This window comes from Trichosurus vulpecula, chromosome 8 (genome assembly GCF_011100635.1).
Source record: "Trichosurus vulpecula isolate mTriVul1 chromosome 8, mTriVul1.pri, whole genome shotgun sequence".
Lineage (NCBI taxonomy): Eukaryota > Metazoa > Chordata > Mammalia > Diprotodontia > Phalangeridae > Trichosurus > Trichosurus vulpecula.
This window is the reverse complement of record NC_050580.1, coordinates 215,282,259-215,303,691: the sequence shown is the minus strand read 5'-3', so window position 1 is coordinate 215,303,691 and position 21,433 is coordinate 215,282,259. Positions and strand designations below refer to the sequence as shown.

Sequence of the window (21,433 nt, the reverse complement as noted above, 5' to 3'; positions counted from 1 at the left end):
TTCTCTCTTGGTTCTCCTCCTACCTATCTCAGCACTCCTGTTTCCTTTGCTGGAGCCTCATCCAGAACACTCACTCTGACCATAGGTGTCACAGAACATCCGGACCCTATTGCCCCTCTATACTACTTCTTTGGCAATCTCAGCTCCCATGGATTTAACTGCCATCTCTATGCTGATGATTCTCAAATCTACCTATCCTGCTCTAATCTCTATGCAGACTCCAAATTGCCTTTTAGATTATCTTGAAATGGAAGTACAGTAGATATTTTAAACTCAGGTCCAAAAATGAACTTGTCATCTTTCCCTCTAAACTCTCCCCTTCTCTATTACTGTACTAGACAGTACCATCCTCATAGTCTCTCAAACCTAGGAGCTATCCTGGACTCCTTACCATCTCTCACCCCACTCTCTTCCTGCTGGGGACCCAAGCTATTACCAATACTTCTAAATTTTACCTTTCTACTATCTCTTGAAAGGGCTACTTTCTCACCTCTGACACTTGCACTGCTGTGGTACAGGCCCTCATCATCAAATGCCTAGACAATAGCCTGCTGGTGGGTCTGCCTGCCTCAAGACTCTCCCCATCCTAATCTATGCTGTTCAGCTACTGCAGGTCAGCCCATCACCTCCCAGACTCAATTAACTGCAGTGGTTCTTTATCACCTCTGGGATCAAATACAAAGTGATCTGCTGGCATTCAAACCTTTTATTACCTAACCTTCTCCTATCTTTCCAATCTCCTTCCCCTTTACTCCCTGCCACATATTCTTCAATCTGGTGACATTAGCTTTCTGGTTGTTCCATGAACAAGACATTCCATCTCCTGGCTCTGGGCAATTTTTCTGACTGTCCCCCATGCCTGGAATGTTCTCTCTCAATTCCTTGGCATTCTTCAAATCCCAACTAAAATCTCATCTTCTCCCAAAAAAACCTCTACAAATTCTAGTACCTTAATTCTCTTGCTTTCTCTCTGCTGATTATTTCCTATTTATCCTGTATGTAGCTTATTTGTTGGCTTATTTTCGCCTCCATTAGGCTGTCAGCTTTTTGAAGGCAAGGAATATCTTTTGCCTCTTTTTATATACACAGTACTTATCACATAGTGCCTGGCATATAGTAGGTGCTTAAAAAATGTTTGTTGATTGAATGAATCTTCAACACCATGCTGATTCTCTTTAAAAACCTGATTCATCACATGTACTTGAGTTTCTCTATTTATCATTGCCTCAGATTCATGGAAGTCTTAAAAAATTTATGTTTTGATTACAGGACACAACTCTGACTCTGAGTGATCCTGATAGAGATCCTGATCTCTACTGATCGTTGCTTCAGCTTCCTGGGAGACTTTTAAAAATATTTATGTTTTGATTACAAGACAGAACCCTGAACTGTGATGGAGTTTACAATTCATTTTTAATCAGTAAGATGAATCCTCTTAATTTGTCAACTCTCACTTTTTCTTGTTAAGAAAACAAAGATTCTGAATGCTTTGGTAATTTTATTCATCTCAATAAGGTAAATTTGCTTTTTACTTCTTGTCTGTTATATTTTTAAAAATTTAATTTTTATATGTTGGCTCAAGTTATTTTCTTGAGAATGATAATCTCTCCAGAATGTTCTCTATACTAAATTTAGAGATGAAAATACCTCAAATGCAGCTTAGTCACTTACCTAAACTACCAGCTGCCATTGCAGATCCAAGTGCAGCACTCAGACTTGGAACCATTTGCTCATAGTAAACTGTATCTGGACAAATGCATGCTGTTGCACCTACTGGTCCCGGCCAACTCTTAACTGGTCTTGGAAACCCAACCAGAAACACAGGAAGGGTGAAGAGGGGCAGCAAAGGAGAAGAAAGTAGTGTAGAAAGAACTATGAAGAACATTACAACTGGGAAGAAGACTATATTGAGGGTAATTAAAGTGGTTGTAGATTTTCGACGCTGTTTTTTCTCTGTCCATGATGTCAAGAGAACAGATACAGCAAACTGCAATTTGGTGATAAGCTGAAGCAGTCGGTCACGAATAATACCAACCTGAAAATATAAAAACAAAATAAATATTTCTATTTATTTCATAGAAGCTCAGAACTGGAAGAGACCTCAAGAACATTTGGCCCAATTCATACATGAACAAGAATTCTCTGTACATATCATACATACAAACATACATATGTCAACCAAGTATTTATTAAGCACCTATTATGCGCTAGGCTCTGGGTACAGAAAAACAATGAATGAAACCATCAGTGTTCTCAAAGGGCTTAATTCTAGCAGAGAAGACAATAAGTACATATATAGGTATGTACAGAATAAATTTAAGGAAAATAAATACAAACAACTACTTAGTCAGTTAAAGAGAAAGCTAGGGCTTGAGAGAAAGCACTAGCCATTGAGAGAATCGGGAAAAGTTTTATGTAGTAGGGGGGCATGAGCTGAGTCCTGAAGAAAGTGAAGGACTCTTATCAAGCAGTGTTAAGGAAAGAGCACATTCCAGATACAGAGGATAGCTAATACAAGGACATGAAAATGGGAGCTGAAGTGACATGCAGAGAGAAGCATAGTATGGCTAGACCTTAATGTGTAAGATAATATGTAATGAGGCTGAAGGGGTATGTTTGGTCCAGGCTTTAAAAGCCCCTAGAAGAAGGGGCCACTAGAACTTATTGAGTAGGAGAATGAACTGGTCAGAACTGTGCTTAAGGAAAATCACTTTGGTAGCAGGGTGGAGGATGGAATGGGCTAAGGCAAGATGAGGTTTGGAGACTAATCAGAAAGGTACTGCAATAAACTAGGCAATAGGTGATGAGGGGAGATGTAAGGTAGTATCAGCATGAACGGAAAGAATCAGGTATGAAAGATGTAGAGGTCAAAACATAAACATCTGGCATATGTGGGGTGACCGAGTAAGGAATAAAAGATAATGCTAAGACTATGAATCTGGGAGACTAGAAAAATAGTGGTGTTTACTTGACAACTGGTCATTCAGTCGTTGCCAGAAGACTTGCAATTAGAGAGAATCCACTACTTTCCAAGGCAACATATCCCATTTTTGGATGGCTTTGTGAGTATTTTCTTATACCAAGTCTAAATTTGCTTCTTGGTGGGAAGTTACGAGGAGCAGGATTGTTTCATTCCTCCTATCTGTCCCACTTTTCTACTGACTCTTTGCCTAGATGGCTTTACTGGTATAAAAAAAAATCCTACTCTGCTAGGGCAGGTTTTTTCAGAGGATTAACTAGTTCATTCCAACTGCATTTTCCAAGTACACCCACACAGGAAAGCCCTGCAATTAACATTCTTCATAAAGACAAAGTAAACATTCAAAACACGGAAAGGAAAATGGGCTTTCCCAGTGCCAAGAGGGAAGAGTTTTAGGGTTCTAGGAGAGAGCTCAAGGGGAAAAAAAAAACAGGACTTCTCCACAGGGATCTATGCTAGGATGGGATGGGGAAGAGTTCCTCTCTGGGCCCTGCCCTAGAGCTACATCCAGCTCTGGGCCACCCTCTGAGGAAAAGCCTTTTTCCACCTTGTGTTCTCAGGGCCCTCTCCAGGGTACACAAGCTACTCTTGCCTCCTTCAGAGGTTCCTGTATCTCCACCCAGTGCTGCCTGCTAAGAGGCAGGTAGAGTCTCTTGGAACACACAACTACCATCTAACAAAATGGTAATACTCAAGGGAGTACTTTGAACAATCTGATCTCTGAGTCCCTCAACAGACCTCCTTCTGAAACTTTGCCTAGATTTACACTGTTCAATGGTTAGCATACTCCCATTCCCTAACACTTATCATAATCTAGTAAATTAAACTCCTGGCTAGGCATATACAAATCTCATTCCCTATTCTAAATTCATGACTTCTTCATGCCTATCTACTTCAATTCTGTCCTGATGTCTCATTCCAAATCTGTCCACCCCCTTCCACTGAGTCCTCCGGAATGCCAGTGCCCTAATTAATTTCCTTTCCTTTTATACTTTTTTTTCTTCATACCTTCCAAATTTCAGCCCTCACTTTGCTACTTCCTTTTAACTTCTCCCTCTACCACAACCATTCCACAATCTTTTTTGCTTTGAAGTTCATATTATTGAAATTTATCACTCAAACTACAGGACATTCTCTTTCCTCAATGAGTTTAGTACTTGAACTCTCTCTCCTCTCCATCTTCTAGCCTCACACTTGGGGATTTCAGCATGCACATTGATAATTCCCTGTCATACAACACAAATAAGGTGAAGAACCCTTCCTGTAGATATTCTCCAGCTTATACATGTCTTTCCTTAAATGCAGTTCTGATAACTGAGTAGGACAGTCTAACACGGTCTGACCAGGACAGAGCATATGGTAGAACCCTCCCCTCTCATATTTTCCTTATTAATGTTAAGAGCACCACCATCTTCCCAGTTACCCAGGCTCCTAACCTAAGCGTCATCCTTGGCTCCTCGCTTTTACTGCACCCTCCCCCATCCAATTAGTACTCCAATCCTGTGGTTTCTACCTTCCTAAAATCTCTCTTATATGCCCCTCTTCTTTCTTGGGACACTGCCACCACCCTGGCACACGCCCTCATTACTTCATACCTAGATTGCTGCAATAGCTGTCTCCTGTCTTCCTCCACTACAGTCCAGCCTCCACTCAATTGTCAAAGTGACCTTACTAAAGCATTACTCTGACTTTGTCACCCCCTTATTCAATCAACTCCAGTGGCTTCTGATTATCTCCAGGATCAAATATAAAATCCTTTTTCTGGCTTTTAAAGCCAACTTGCTCCCTCTTACCTCTGTAAGTCTTCTTATACTTTACTCCCTTAAACAAAATAATCCATTGTCCAACTCAGGGCATTTTCACTGGTTACCTATCTCTCAGGCCTGGGATTCTCTCCGGCCTGGGATTCTCTCCCTCCTCATCTCAGTTTCCTGGCTTCCTTAGAATCTCAGTTAAAACCCCACCTTCTGCAAGAAGCCTTTCTTAGTCTTCCTCAATGCTAATGCCTTCTCTCTGTGGTTACCTCTAGTGTGTGTGTGTGTGTGTGTGTGTGTGTGTGTGTGTGTGTGTCTATTGCTTGTTTGTATGTTGTCTTCCTCAGTAGATTGTTGGTTCCCTGCAGCTAGGAACTATTATTTGCCTTTCTTTGTATCTTTACTGCTCAACATAGCACCAGACACAAAGCAAGTACTAAATAAATATTTGCTGATGACTCTCAGCTTCTTATTCTTAGCAGTTACACCTCTATTGCTGTGTAAGAGAGCACTTTGTTGGGTGTGTGTATCACTTTTGACACAATAGCATTTGAGTGCACAAAAACCCCTCACCGTTTGTCAGATGAACTAGTGTAACACTACATTTACACCTATTAAATTGGATCTTGTTAGATTTGGCCCAACACTCTGACTTGGCCAAATATTGACAGAGCTCCTTCCTTTACAAAATGTTTATGGCAGCACTTTATGTACTGCAAACAAAGTAGGTGCCCATCAATTGGGAAATGGTTAGGCAAATTGTGGTACAAGAATGTAATGGAATATTACTGTACCTTTAGATATGACGAACATGAAAAATGCAGAAAAATACGAGACTTAAATCAACTGATAGAAAGAAATATGCAGAATCATAAAACCAAGAATAAATAACGACTAAAATAATAGGCGGCAGCTAGGTGGTCCAGTCGAAAACACTCATCTTCCCGAGTTCAAATCTGGCTTCACACACTTACTAGCTGTATGACTCTGGACAAGTCACTATAGCCTTGTTTGCCTCAGTTCCTCATCTATAAAATAAGCTAGACAAGGGAGTGGTAAACCATTCCAGTATCTTTGCCAAGAAAACCTCAAATGGGATTTAGACATAACTGAAACAACTGAACAACACAATAATGTAATAAACAACCACCACTACAACAAAAACCATACACTGAATAATTATAATAACCAAGTCTGGCTTAGGAGAAGAGTTGAGATAACACATCTGCCCATTCCTTCTCTGCAGAGGTTTGGACCTATAGGTATGGAATACTGCAAATACTATCAGACTTAGGTATATGTGTTGGTTGGTTCTGCTCTCTTGTTTTTTTTCTTCTTTCTTTTTTGTTTTTCCAAAAAGAGAAAGAAGGGATATATTTATTAAGGGCTGGGGAAAGAGGACGGATATATTTGTAAAGGAAGGTGATACAAAAACAAGCAAAAAGGAATATTAATATTTCTAAGTGGAAGGCTTAAACTAGATCATCTTCAAGGTCTCCTCTACTTCAAATCTCATGACCTATGGATAATATGACTATAGAAAGCAGCCGGACTACAAAAACATTTACAAAATTCACACACATACACAGTTGGGAAAGCTTCTAAAGGAGGGGTTCTTAACCTTTTATTGTGGCAGGGACACCTCTGGCAATCTGGTGAAGCCTATTGATCCTTTCTAATTACAATGTTTTTAAATGTTACAAAATACATAGAATTACTAAAGAAACCAATTATATTGAAATATAGGGATCAGAAATAATTTTTTTTTAAAGTTCATAGACTCCAGGTTAGTAACTCCAGTTCTAAAACCTATTCATTTGTTCTCCTGGTGACAGGTGCTAAGAATGTTGGGTGGACTAAGCCACAGAATGCACAGCTATTCTGAAAAAACAAAACAAAATAAAAATAGGCTTTTCAGGGCTTTGTTCTAGAAAGCTGTGCTTTTCTGTCTGTCTTCTTGACAGCAGCTAAGGGGCATACTGGATAAAGAGCTGTGTCTCAAGTCAGGAGGACCTGAATTCAAATCTGTCCTCAGACAGCTAAGTGACCCTGAGAGTATCATTTAACTCTGCCTGTCTCAGTTTCCTCAATGGTAAAATGGGGATAATACAGCACCTATCACAAATGAGATAATGGCACATAATAGCACTCATGAAACCTCTCTCTCTCCCCCTCTTTGTTCCCCCTTCTTTCCCTTTCCTAATATTTGCTGCTAGGTTTTCTTAAAGTAAACAGTGAGTATTGGTGACACTTGCCTCTTTATAAACTACCTAGGTTTTTACATTATCTATTCCTTAAAGCTCTTGTTTGAGGTTAGAGAGAGGGGGAGAAATAGCCAGTTATTTTGCCTCATTGAGTGAAGTATGAAATCTAATGAAAGACCCTTTCTAATTCTAAACAACCTTGGAGTCATTGCCTCAATCATCTTCTTCAAATGGGCAATACCATCGTCTGCTTAAATTTGCCAAGTCATAAACACATGAATGTCAGTCAGCACCATTATTTATTTATTGCTTTATTATTTTTAGTCAAGTCCCAAAGTAAAAGCTAACTTCTTGACCTTGTTTGCCCAGAAAATAAATATTTCCTTATCTTGGACTGGTGGGTGGAAGACACACTTATTTGATCCTCTGCTTAGTAAATAACTAAGTGGCTGATACTATACAGGTCTCTGGGGAAAAGTTAACTGGTAGATAATATTATTTAACATGGTTTCTATTTCTTTTCATGGACATGTAAAATAAACATTTGAGTTTTCTAAACCATATGCTTGCAAAAGGTGCTGAACACATTATCTGGGGTGATATCAAATAGGGAAATTCCCTGATCATTTGCTTGTAAATGATAAGCTTGTAAGTGAGGGAGGGTTGTGCAAAGTCACCAGCTTCACTTTCTCTTCCAGAGCCATCTGGGTCCAGCGGCTAGATATAGATCAGGACAACTGGAGATGGCCCAGGATGCACTGGACCTTGACTTTTGCAAGCTAAGGTCTTCAAAAGGTCTCAGTTTGACTGAGGCCAAATGATAAGCTAGAAGAGTCAGAAATCTCACCAAAAAATTTCCAGACTCATTATATGACATGGCAGGTCATGTTAAAGATAGGTGATTTTATATAGAGAAAGAATAATCAATCAATAAACATTTATCAGGTACCTAGTAGGGATTCATGAGAAGAGGTCAACGTGGAGTGGAACTGATTCACTGAGGGGTCAAGATGGGGAAAATCGCCTGATGTCTTTCCTTGAAAACCATCTGTTTATATCCTTAGATCATTTAGCAATAGGGGATTGACTCTTCCTTATAGTAGTTTGGAAATGAGACGATTATCAGAGAAACTTGCTATAAAGATTTTTTTCTAGTTGATCATTTCTCTTTTAATCTTATCTTTATTGGTTTTGTTTGTACAAATTTTTTTTTTAATTTTATGTAATCAAAGTTATCCATGTTATCTTTTGTAATTCACTCTATTCCTCATTTGGTCATTAACTTTTCTCCCGTCCACAGGTCTGATATATGGTTACTTTTTCCAAGTTTCTTTTTCATTTGTTTATGATGTAACCTTTTCTATCTAGGTCACACACCCATATGTAACTTATCTTTGTAATGAGGTGTGAGGTGTTAGTCTAAGTTTAATTTCGTCCATACTGCTATCCAATTTTCCCAGCAGACAAATAGTGAGTCCCTGTTCCAGTATCTTAGGTCTCGCGTTTATTGAATACTGCATAATTAAATAAATTTGCTTCTCTATGCTGTAACCTTCATCTGTTTCACTGATAGATCTATGTTCTATACAATACCAAATTACTTCAGCAATTACTGCTTTGTAGTGTAGTTTGAGATCTGGCACAGCTAAGACACCTTCATCCCTATATATTTTTATTATTATTTCTCTTGAGATTCTTGACCTTTTTTCATCCATATGAATTTATTTTTTATAGTTCTGTAACATCATCCTTTGTTGTGTGATTAGTATGGCACTGAGTATGTACACTAAATTAAGCAGTTCTGTCATTTTTATTATATTGGCTCACCTTACCTGTGAGCAATTAATATTTTCCAATTATTTAGATCTGTCTTTATGTCTGCAAATGGTTGTCTGTAGTTAATATTTATATTCTTATGTGAGAAGTAATTTTAAAAGTATTTTCTCTTTCTCTTCTTGCTGGATTTTATTGGTATTATACAGAAATGCTGATGATTTATGTGGATTTATTTTGTATCTTGCAAGTCTGAAAAATGATAGAACAGGAGGAAACAATATAACTGAGTCTATCACACCATTAAACAAACAACCAGATTACTAAATGATTAACCCTTTAGACAGTAGCAAATATGATCCAGATCACCGTAATGAGAGGCTTAGACCTCGTTGGTAAGAAATTCCCAGCGGGAAGATTCACTCTAAATGTCTCAACTATCTCAGCAGCAAGAAGGACACTGAAGGACTAACATGAAACACAGACTTTGCTGCTAAGGTTCAAAAAAAGAACAAAACTAAACTAAAATCAAAAACTTATACCTAAGGAAAACAAATTAACCTCTACAGTAACAGTTGATTTAAAAAAAAAACATGGCAGAAGAAAATGACCTTAACCTCTCTCTCCATCTTCCTCAAACCAAAGACCTCAACTAAGTCTCTTCCACCAAAAAAGGACATCTTGGGATTTAACTGACAAAGAAAAAGCCCCTTCTCTCCCTCTCTTCTCATTCAAAAGGTTTCAACTAAGTTGGATAACAGGACAGAACTTTGGTGTTCATGTGTTCATGATGAAGAAAGACTCATCGGTAAAGGTTCTTGATTTGATCCTGAGATTAGGGGAGATCTAGAACTTAAACCCTGAGGCCTCAGCAACAAAAATGAGTAAACAACAACAAATAATAAAGGACTTTTATGATGCCAGGGATGGCCAAAGAATAAACCTGGAAGAAGAAGAAAACTTAAAAACCTTTGATCAAAATCTCAAAGAAAAAAAAAGTTTACCTATAAGAACAAATGAAATTCTTTGAAGAACAGATGCACAAACTTAAAAAAAAGATGTTATAAAAGAAATGAGGAGATTATAAGAGAAATGAAAGAGAGAACTAGAAAAAGGATCAATAGCTTCACAAAAGAGGTATAAAACTTTATCCTAATAATAAACTCTCTAAAAATCAAAATGGACCAAATGGAAATTAATGACCCTAGGAGACAACAAGAATTTTTAAAACAGAGTGAAAAGAATGAGAAAGCAGAGGAAAACATAAGATATCTCATATAAAAAACAATTAAAAATTAGATCAAGGAAAATTAGGTCAAGGAGAGAGAACTTAAGAATCATAGGATTATGTGAAAGATAGCACCCAAAAAAAAAACCAACCAAACAAACCCAAAACTAGATATCCTATTTCAAGAACTCATTAAAGAAAACTGCCCAGACATATCAGAACAAGAGAGTAAGGTAAAAACTGAAAGAATTCACTGGTCACCTCCTAGAACTTCAAAATGAAAAATTCCCAGCAATATCATTGCTAAAATTTAGCCCTTCCAGACAAAAGAAAAATACATTACAAGCAGTCAGAAAGAATGAACTTAAATATCAAGAAGCGGCACAACCAAGACTATATAAGAGGTAGCAGCTATCACTTCAAAGGAACAGAAAATATGGAATGAGATATTCCAAAAGGCAAAGACAAAGGACACAAATAGAAATAACTTATCTAGAAAAATAAATACAATCCTACAAGAAAAGAAATGGATTTTCAATGAAATAGCAGCTTTTCAAATATTCCTGATGAAAAAACAAGAATTGAAAGGGAACTTTATAAATATAAATAACAAGTCAAGAGGAAAATTTAAAAAAAGTAGCTACTAGCCAACAATCAAAAAGATAAACTGCATTTTAAAGGAGAAAGGCAATACTAAAGGGGAATTCTTTTAGAATTCCAATGTCACAAGGTGAGTCATAGAAACAGTCAGGTGAGACAAAATAACAAAATACCCATAAATACTTTTGTTAGGTTTTAAAGATGCAAAAATAGAGAAAAGCGGTTGGAGTGGGTGGGGGAAGAGAAGGATACATTAAGAGAAAATGGAATAACTTGTTAAGACAGAATTAGGTTAAGTAAGCAGAACTACATGCAAACATGGAAGGAGCTGAAGGGGGCAGGTGTCATTTGAAGATCATTTTCATCTAAACTGGTCAAAAGAGGGCAGAACACATGCATACATACAAAGAGTTCATTTAATGTAAGCATGCATTCAATTCAACAGGGATACAGACAGAACAGGAAGAAGGGCAAGGGGAATATGAGTAAGGGTAAATACAGGAATGGCAGTGGCACAATGGATAGAGTGCTAGTCCTGGAGCCAGGAAGACTGAGTGAGTTCAAATATGGCCTCAGACATCCCTGGGCAAGTACTTAACCCTGTTTGCCTCAATTTCCTCATCTGTAAAATGAGTTGAAGAAGGAAATGACAAACCACTCTAGTATCTTTACAAGAATATCCCAAATGAGTCATAAAGAGTCAGACATGACAAAAAAAAAATACAGGAAGGTATTAGTCATAAGCAAAACCTTAAGCCTTGGAGAAGAGAAGGTGAAGAAAAGGGTAAAAGGGAAAATATAAAGGGCAACATCAATTGGGGAATGGTCAAACAAACTGTGGTATATGAATGTAATGAAATACTATTGTGCTATAAGAAACAAGGAGCAGACGGACTTCATTATAACCTGGAATGACTTATATAAACTGATGCTGAGGGGAGCAGAACCAAATACATGATTAGTGTCTTAAGGACTAACTTTGGTAGACCTGACTCTGCTCATCAATGCAAAGTTCAAAGACAGCCCCAAGAGACTCGTGACAGAAAAAAGCTATGCACATCCAGAGAAAGAATTATGGAGTCTGAATGCAGATGGAGGCAAACTATTTGCTCTCTTTTTTTCCCCTTCCTTTTTGGTATCGTTTCTCCTTTCTCATGGTTCACTCTATTGGTTAAAATTCTTCTTTACAACTAGACTATCATGTAAATAAGTTCAATGCGAAGGTAAATATAGAACCTACACTGGATTACATGCCATCTTGGGGGGGAGGGAGGAGGAAAGGGAGGGAGAAAAAATTCAGAACCCAAAAACCTGTGGAACTGAATGTTGTAAAGTAAAAATAAAAAATAAATTTATCTTGGAAAAAATATGAAATGAAACAACTTGAAATAAATAGGTAAAGAGGTACCTAGAGATGAAAAAGGATAAGATAATAGACTGGAGGGAAATAAACGATTAACTATCATAACTGATATGGGATGAATTTGCCCATAAATAGAAAAGGTTAGCAGAATGGGTTGGAAAGCAAAATCCAACACCCCTGAAACATGAGTAACAAAAAGTTGAAATAAGGAATTAGAGCAAAATCTATTTTGCCTCAGCTAAAAACAAAAAAGGACTAGTAATTATGATTTCAGACAAGGCAACAACAAAAATTGACAATTAAAAAAAATAAAAAGGGAAACTATATTTTTCTCAAAGGGTAACTGAGATGATGAACTCATATAACACCCAATGGCATAGTTTTTAAATACTTAAAGTAATAACTAAATTTATTACAAGGAGAAATAGACAATAAAACTATAATAATGGGCGAACTCAAATTACCCCTATCAACTCTTGATAATCTAGTCAAAAAATAAATAGAAAAGAAATTAATGTCCCGAGAATTTTAACAAAATTTAAGTAAGCTGTATCTCTGGATATTATTAAATGGAAATAGAAAGGAGTATTTGTGTTTGTGTGTGTGTTTGCATGTAGCAAACTTACCTATACACATAAATATACATATACATACACAAATATTATCAGCTGCACATTGCACCATTATAGAAACTGATCAAGTCTTAAGACATAAAGACCTCATGTAGAAAAGCTATTGAATATTTGTAGTTATTCTTGGGCGGGAAAACACCAAACTAATAAAACAGAGAAACCATTAGTTATTTTGATTAAAAAGGATGACGAAAACCAGTATCAAAAATGAGAAAGGAGAATTCACAACAAATGACGAACAAAAGATATTATTAGAAATTATTCTTCCTAACCATATATATGAACAAAACCAACAACTTAAATGAAATAAATGAATATTTATAAAATTTCAAAATACTTGAATTAACAGAAGAAATAGAAAATTAAAAAACAATCCAATTTCAGAGGAAGAAATAGAACAAGCTATAAATGAACTTTCAAATAAAAATTTTCCAGGATCAGATGGATTCATAAGTGAATCTATCAAATATTCAAAGAAATTAATTCCAATATTATATAAATTGTTTGCAAAAATATCAAAGAAAAGATTGTACCAAATTCCTTTTACGACACAGATATGGTTTTGACAAATAAAATGAAAAATAACAGAAACATTCAAAACAGAAAAAGAAAACCATACACCAACATCCCTCAAAAACAGAGAAGCAAAAATTTTAAATAAAATATTAGGAAAGAGGCCAAAACAACATTACACACCATGGCCAGGTTAGATTTATATCCAAAATGCAGGGTTGGTTTAATAATAGAAAAATTATAAACTTACTTAACTGGTAATAGTAACAAAAACCATAAGACTATGCCAACAGATGCAGAAAAAGCTTGCAACAAAATATAATACCAATTTCTGTTAAAAAAAAGACCCTCAAAATACAATACTATATAGGAAATGTAGTAGGAATAAATGGACCTTTTTTTAAAAAAAAGGTGGTCTATACCTAAAACCAAGAGAGCTACTCTAATTTGTAATGGAGATAAACTAGAATCCTTTCCAATAAATTCAGGGGTGAAACAAGGATGCCCATTTGTCACCATTTCTCTTTGACATGGTACTAGAAATGCTGGCTATTACCATAAGGCCAAAAAAAAAAAAAGGAATTGAGAGAATAATCTTAAGAAGAAACAAAATGACCAATTTCTGAATTTGCTTTTTTGGCTGCCAGATTCCACTGCTTGCTCCTATTTAGCTTGCAGTCCACTAAAATGCTTGGATCTTCTGTAGAATGGCTATTTTTTAACACCTCTATCTAATACTCAAGAGGTTGATTTTTTTTTTTACCCAAGTGCACTTGTCCCTACTGAATTTCCTCTTATTAGATTCAGCACAATGTTCTAGCCTGGCAAGATTCTTTTGGATCCAGACTCTGTCATCCAATTTTAGTTATCCTTCTTAGCTTTGGTTTTCTGCAAATTTGATGAGCACGCCATCTATGACTTTATCTAAGTAACTGATAAAATAAACTGATAAGAAGCACAAGTCAAACCACAGATCCCTGGGATCCTCCCTTGGAACAATGAAGCATAAATGACTACTGTAAGTTTAATCATCCAACCAGTTTCGAATCCAATGAATTGTATTATCATCTAGCCCATATTTCTTCATCTCTTCAAGAACAGTGTGAGGCACAAAACCTTCTATGTGTTGTTTCTCTCGATTGGGGTATAAGCTCTTTGACAGCACAGAATATTATCTTGCTTTTCTATCCTTACCTCCAGTACTTAGGACAGTGTATGTTACATAGTAAATGCTTAATAAAAGTTTATTGATTCATTGCAGAAAATATGCTAAAACTTAGGTAAACTACGTCTACAGATTTTCTCTTCAATAATAAGTTTAGTAATCCTAACAAAAGGATTTTTGCACATTTTTTGCACTGAATGAACTTTCATTAAACATTTATTATGTGCCACTATATACCACATACCATTATGTATGCACTGTCCTAAATACTTGAGATATGGATAGAAAATTGGGCTAGTCTTGCTTAATTTTTGATAAAGTCATGCTGACTCTGTAATCATCTCTTTCCTTTTGAGATGCTGGCTAACCATTAAAGGTTAATTTTTAATGATCCATTCTAGAGTTATCTCAAGAATCAAAGTCAAGCTTAATGGCCTATAATTTATAGACTGTTCTATTCCCTTTTGTGAAAGTTGGTACATTTTTCTTCTCCAATCTTGTGGCCTCTACCTCATTTTTCATTATCAACAATCTCATCTGCCAGTTCTTTTAATAACCAGAGATGTAGTTCATATGGGCTAAATGATGTGAATTCAACAAAGGCAACTTGCCCATTATATTTCCCTCCAAACCCATCTTCCTCTGCTGAGGTCACCAACACCCTTCTAGTCACCCATTTTTGCAATCTTATCATTACTTTTGCCTCCTCACTTTCCCTGACCCTGCACATTGAATCAGTTGTTAAATCTTGTCATTTCCATCTCTACAATATCACTCCCATCTGTCCCTTTATCTCCACTTATACAGCCACTACTCTAACTTAGGTCTTCATTACTTCTAGTTTTGACTATTTTAATTGATTCCTTCTTGGTCTCCCTGTCTCTAGCACCTCCCTCTAACGTATCTTTCACACAACTGCCAAGACTTTATTCAATAAGCTCAATGTCTCCCTACTGCCTTTTAATACAAATTTAGCTTTTTAGCTTTTAAAGTACTTTCCTACCTGGCCCCAAACAACTCTTTCAGTCTTATCATACATTATTCCACTTTGGGTACTCCTTGGTCCAGATAAACTAGCTTCTCATTCTGTATGCATAACTCTCCATCTCCCATCTCTCAGGTCTGTACTAGTTTTCTCTCATGCCTGGAATGCACCCCTCTTTCACTTCCTTTCTTGTAGCCTACTTGAAGGCTTTCCTGTATCACCCTCCACCCTTAGCTCTAAGAGCCTTCCTAACAAATAAATCTACCCTGTATATATTCTGAATGTATTTATATATATGTATATACATTCTGTTTCCCCAATGTAATATAAACTCCTAATGTGAAGATACTCTTTCATTTTTGCCACTGCATCCCTACTGCCTGGCACATAGTAGGGTTACAGAATAATAATTTGAGAGTTGGAAGAAACCTCAATGGCCATCTAGTCCAGCCCTCACATAAAGAAGGCCCCACTATGGTATACATGACAAGTCTTTTCCTACTGTTTCTTATTGTAACACTCTCCACAATTTTTTTTCTCTTTTTCTTCCTTCTGATTAATTTGGAAGCACACATCAATGTTGCTAAATCTCAAGGCTAAAAAGGCTCCTGTTATAAATATACAAATATGTAAAGTTCAGCACTACTGTCATGTACATATAACTAGAATTTATTAATATTCCATTACTTTCTGCTTAATACATTTTTAATAATTCTTTCTGGAAAGTATTTCTGATTTTTCAAAGAATTTTTCAGTGAGGACGCAATTTCACTATTGCCTCTAACTTACCTCCAGCAGCTGATATGGTATTTTCCAAGAAGACATCCCTCTCTACCCCTAAAAGACCTTCTATGTAGAAATGTCTACTTATTCTTTATGAAGGAAAATATATTATCTTTTGTTTTTGTATTGAATGATAATCAAACACTTCTAGCTTCAAGCCTATTGATAATCAAATGCTTCCAGCTTTCCAAAGACATTTCTTGCCAATGCATATATATAATAATCTTACTCTAAGTCATCAAGAGATATCTTAAGACCTCATTTGTATTTTGAGTGGGGTGGAGAGCATTAGAGTAAAAAGGTTTACTAGAATCTAGAAAGTACACTGGAAAGTAGGCTGTCTTTTTTTTTTTTTACTTTACAAATAAATTCCTACTTTTCAACATTTCCCAACACTTCATTTTTGCTCCCAAGTCAATGATATCACACTAGTTTGATGTTTTAAAGTTTACAATTCCCAAACCTCTTTTAACCTTCCAATATTAGAGTAAATGACCTAGAGTCTAATCAAAGATAAGATTGGTCAAATGATAGAATGTCTAGTTCCAAACTGAGAAAAATAAAAAAAAGAGAAAGGGCATGCATTAGATTATTAAAATCAATTAAATTTACCAATAAAAGTCTGATTCCTGTGTCCAGGCTTCTGTTCCACCACAAGTCTTTATTTAGTATGAATAACTGCATCAATGATACAACTACCATTTCCAATAATGCGTTTTCTGTATTCTGCCATACCTGTAGTAAATACATTGACAATTTTTAATAGGAAGAATTTACTACTTCTAAGCAGAATTATATTCCTCTTGACTTCTTTCTTTATACGTATTTAGAGAAGTCAAACATCTCCTCAATATGGCAATAGTAAAATACTTTAAATACACATAAAAGTTACCATTCTAAAGGCTCTTGTGAATCCAATGCAAACAGATACAGAGTGGAGTACTTGTAAGGAACTGTCAAGTGAAAGAAATGCGATCATAGCAAAAGGTGACACTGAAATAATAATGAACAAAAATTAAATTTTGCCACGGGTAATGCCTTCTACCATAATTTAATTTGGTAAATTGAGATAACCGCATAATTCAAGTAACTGATTGAGAAATTATGGTAGTAAACCACTTTTTACTTAGTAAAGTATCATAAAATTCAGAAATTTAGTAATATGCTGTTAAATTAATATTCCTACCTAGAGTTAGCAATATTCGTCTTACAACAGCAACTTTCACAAGTCTTGTTTGCTTCTCCAAGAAGACAGTCACAGTTCTTGTATCCTTCGTATAGAAAGGATTTCGGACAATTCCAAACAGATATACACTTTGAATTTCCCTAAGTAGCCATGTTACTATAAATAGTACCATCAAAATATAACTAATAATAGTCTGGGGGCTGGTTTTGGAAAAGGCTGAAAAATCAGCAAAGAAATGTAGCAGGCTAGCTTCAGTCAGTGCTAAAACTAGTAAGATGAAATAAAAAAGGCATTCCCGCCATCCAAATGGTTTTTTTGAACCATTACACAGAGTCTTAGATTTGGCTGGACTTCTCTGTCTGATTTTGCCTTCAAGTACAGAATGACCAATTACACTTAGGTTAAGACTTAGTAAGAATCCAAATCCAGTCATGAAAAGTACCACACCAACAGTGCTGGGAACGAAATAGGATGCTATAGCTGTTCCAGCAGAAACAAGAAACATTACTATCAACCTGTGAAGAAAAAAAAAAAGATTTCTGTAACTTTGTTACAAGGGAAGGTTCATATTTATTTGGAAATAAATGCAATATAAAAGCAAAAGGCATTCATAAAATTAAAAAATCAAAAATGTTGTAACACTTCCAAAAATATTTTCCAAAATAAATTTACCTTAGGTGGCTTGACACAGGTGACCCTCCAAGGCCAAACTCCAAAACCTGCTCCATGCCCCATAGAAAAAGTGCATCAGGAGGGGGCAGAGTCCCCAGTGCCCACAGAATGGGCAAAAATACAAATAAAATGTGCAAAATTTGATTGATTTGCTCTAGAGCTGGTAAATTAACTGTAAACCTACAAGAAAAAAATTCAAAATTACACAAAAATAAGTCATTACATGGTATTTCAGTAGAATCTAAGTTCCTTGAAGGTAGGAATGGTTTTGTCTTTGTATCTCCAGGGCAGTGGCCAGAATGTTGTTGACACTTAATGATATTTGTTGAACTGAATTGAGCTGGAATTATCTATTCCAAACCTCTCATTTTATAGAAGAGGAGAATAAGGCCCTCTTTGTGAGGTAAACTGACTTGCACAAGGTTGTTCATTCATTTGATAAACATTTCTTAAGCACCTACTACATGCCATGTACTGTGCTAAGGACTTGGGATACAAAAAGAGACAAAAGATAGTCCCTGACTTCAAGGAGCTTACAATCTAATAGAGGTCACAGAACCAGTAAACAGCAGAGCTAGATTTAGAGCCCAGGTCTTGACTTCCAATCTTCCAGTGATCTTTCTCTTACATCATGGTACACAATGCAGGCTCTTTCCAGAAAAAGAAACCCACATACAAATAATTGTAGACAATTATCTAAACCTACACATACAGCACAATTCTAATATTTAAGGATAAACAATCCTAAACATGAATTATTCATGAATACCCTCAAAGTCCATTCACTGAGTTCAATTCAATCAAAGGCAAAGATGCTAACCTATGCAAAAGATCCTCTACCTCCAATTTTCTAATATGAAAAGAGAGCCATGAACAGAGTTTTGAAGACTCAATGAATAAAGTCAAGAAAGTCAAGAAAATAATAAAGCCAAGATAACACCACTAATTATGCTACTTAAGTACATAGAACTATATCAGAAGTAAATGAATGAAAAGCACAGAGAGGGAGAGGGAGAGCAGGGTGATATAAGAAAACACTTCCTCTGAAGTAGGAGAATGCATGTCTTTTATATTTCTTGAACAAAGGAAACATGAACTTAGGGGTAACAGTGTAATGCTGAATTCTTTTTAATAGTTTCTATAGTGGTAATATTTTTAATCTTTCCATTTTTTGGTGTTCAATTTTCTTATAATAAACAAAATTTTTAACGTGTTTTTAAAATTTTGAGTTCCAAATTTCCTCCCTCTCCTCCTCATAAAAGAAAGAATTTGGTATAGACTGTACAGGTGCAGTCACGGTGCTAACTTTTAAAACCAATTTCATTTAGTTCTTAGAAGAAAACATTTTAGCCATAAAAAGCAATCACATCTAAAACAAGCCAAATGGAAAGACCATAGCTGTGTATGAAAAAACAAATGGATCTTACATTATATTGTTCAAAGCCATTCTACTTAAATAAAATTTTATGTTCTGCATACATGTTCATTCAAATCATGGCTTAATTCAATGTTGTTTATATTAAAATACCCAATGATGGCATGGAAAGATCATCTCTACACGTGGAAGCAGTAGTTAACGACAAATCAAAAGTGAGTTAGTCTACTGCAGTGGGAAATTCAGCTGCTTTGTAATTTGCTTTTATAATGTTATCCTTTCTTTTTTTATTGGGGAAAAATAGTTAAACTTACTTTTATTCACTCAAGAAAATATTTCTGATAATGTTTTGGGAAGTGAAAATTTATTAACCTTGTGGAAAAAATATCAAACCAGGTCATATGAAGTGGAAAGAATATTAAACCAGGAATAAGGAGACCTAGTTCAGCTACCTACTGGCTGTAGCCCTTAGTTAAGCCAATTAGCTGCTGGGGGCTTAGTTACTTCATCTGTAAAAGAGGGTAATGAAGCATGTACTATCTATTTTTTGATTGTTGTGAAAAAAAATCTTTGTAAACCTCAAAATGCTACACAAATATAAGCCAAAAACCATGAAGGTATACTTCAGAAAAAATTCACATATATAATATTCATATACTAATAGAAAATGAATAGTTATGCTTCGGTGTTCTTTAAATCAATCAACTTAGATAATGAAACATATATGATGATGATACAGTACTTGATTATGATGATTAAATGACTACAATAAAGTATTATTAAAAATAAAGCAATTATTTATTCGTATCTTAAAAAGAGATGAAATACTATCTGTTTTGGTTTTTCTGATATCCTATAATCTAATGTTAAGAGATGTTTCATTTGCTGATCACTTGCTTCTGAAAGCAACATTCACCTGAAGAGGTAAGTGCAAATTCTGTATATATTTGAATTTTGGTTAATAACTATTCTTGTAAACATCATTTTTATGTTTGTTATTAGAGTCCCTTAATTCTCCCTAATTAACTAAGCAGAAATGACCCACTTTGAGGCTAATTTTTACTTTCCACTGACAGTGATGATTAGAGGGTGTATTTTATGACTTTCTTTGAACTCCTACTATTTTTTTGAAGAAAAACATCCATTTTCCAATAATTTTTCTTTAAAAAAATTTTTTTTAATAAAACATGCCTTGTATCTATTAAATCCAGTCAGGTTTTTTTTTTTAGCAAAATTTTATTTTGATGTTAGTTCAGGAATAAGTAAAATGCAAAGGCATAAAGAAGAGTAGCCATATTATATATATACTTTCCCTTCACTAAATCTCTGCTGGGTGTTATCCAGGGAGCTGACCTTCCAAATGAAAATTAGGATATATGTCATCAGGTTTGTAATTACCATTTAAAACAAGGTATGGGTTATAGGCTGAAGAAAAAAAAAACCCATATTCTGTAAATTATGATTCTGGAAAGAACTCTGAAAAAAAAAGAAAAAAAAACTTTCTTTTTCTTAAGAGGGCACATATATAGACATATATCAAAACACATTTTTTTCATAACTTTTTAAAAGTAGTATTCAAGTATAATTTATTTGGTTACTCTAACTTTGCAAATCATACCACCAGAAGAGAGACCAACATATAAAAATGCTTTCTTCTAAGGTCATCAGTGACACATATTTTTGCCACAGTGCTAAGACTATATAAATACTATAGTCAGTCTTGTTCATAAATGTAGTATAACTAGAATGACTACATTAAAAAAATGAAAGACACTAGGGAGTTAGTCAGTTTTATTTTACTGACTAGTAAGTGCCTGTTATAGTTCTACCTGGATACTAACCTGGAGAACAGAAAGCTGCAATCTATAGAAACAGAGAAATAAGAGTCAAGCTAAGGGGAGAACAAGCAAAAAATTATCATTTAATAACTTTTCCATACAAATTATAGGGAACTAAGCACATTTTTTTTCTATACCAGGGCTAATTTCATCAACAGTCATGTCCGGTTCTTTTATGAATTAGTATTAACACAACTATTCAAGAACAAATTTATGAAAATATTGAGCACAGAATATTTTAAAAAACATAAAACCATTAACTAGTTGGAGAAAATTACACAAGATGACATGGACAATTTTGATTATTTAAAAGTAAAAAGGTTTTGCGCCAAAAATTCTGATGTAGTAAAAATTTGAAAGGAAATAAGTAACAGAAAAAAAA

At 35.3% G+C, this 21,433-nt stretch overlaps 1 protein-coding gene across 5 annotated transcripts in view; it reads right to left on the bottom strand.

Annotated features, from left to right (window-relative positions):
- Positions 1–21,433, bottom strand: part of PCNX4 (pecanex 4) — a 49,114-nt gene that overhangs the window by 15,381 nt on the left and 12,300 nt on the right. For all 5 annotated transcript variants that reach the window (XM_036736870.1, XM_036736868.1, XM_036736869.1 and 2 more), the window contains 5 exons: positions 17,839–18,018; positions 17,167–17,681; positions 16,873–16,973; positions 16,593–16,715; positions 1,672–2,035 (listed from right to left, as the gene is read on the bottom strand). In XM_036736870.1, the coding sequence (XP_036592765.1) occupies positions 1,672–2,035; positions 16,593–16,715; positions 16,873–16,973; positions 17,167–17,681; positions 17,839–18,018 (1,283 nt within the window). The remainder of the gene's footprint in view (positions 1–1,671; positions 2,036–16,592; positions 16,716–16,872; positions 16,974–17,166; positions 17,682–17,838; positions 18,019–21,433) is intronic.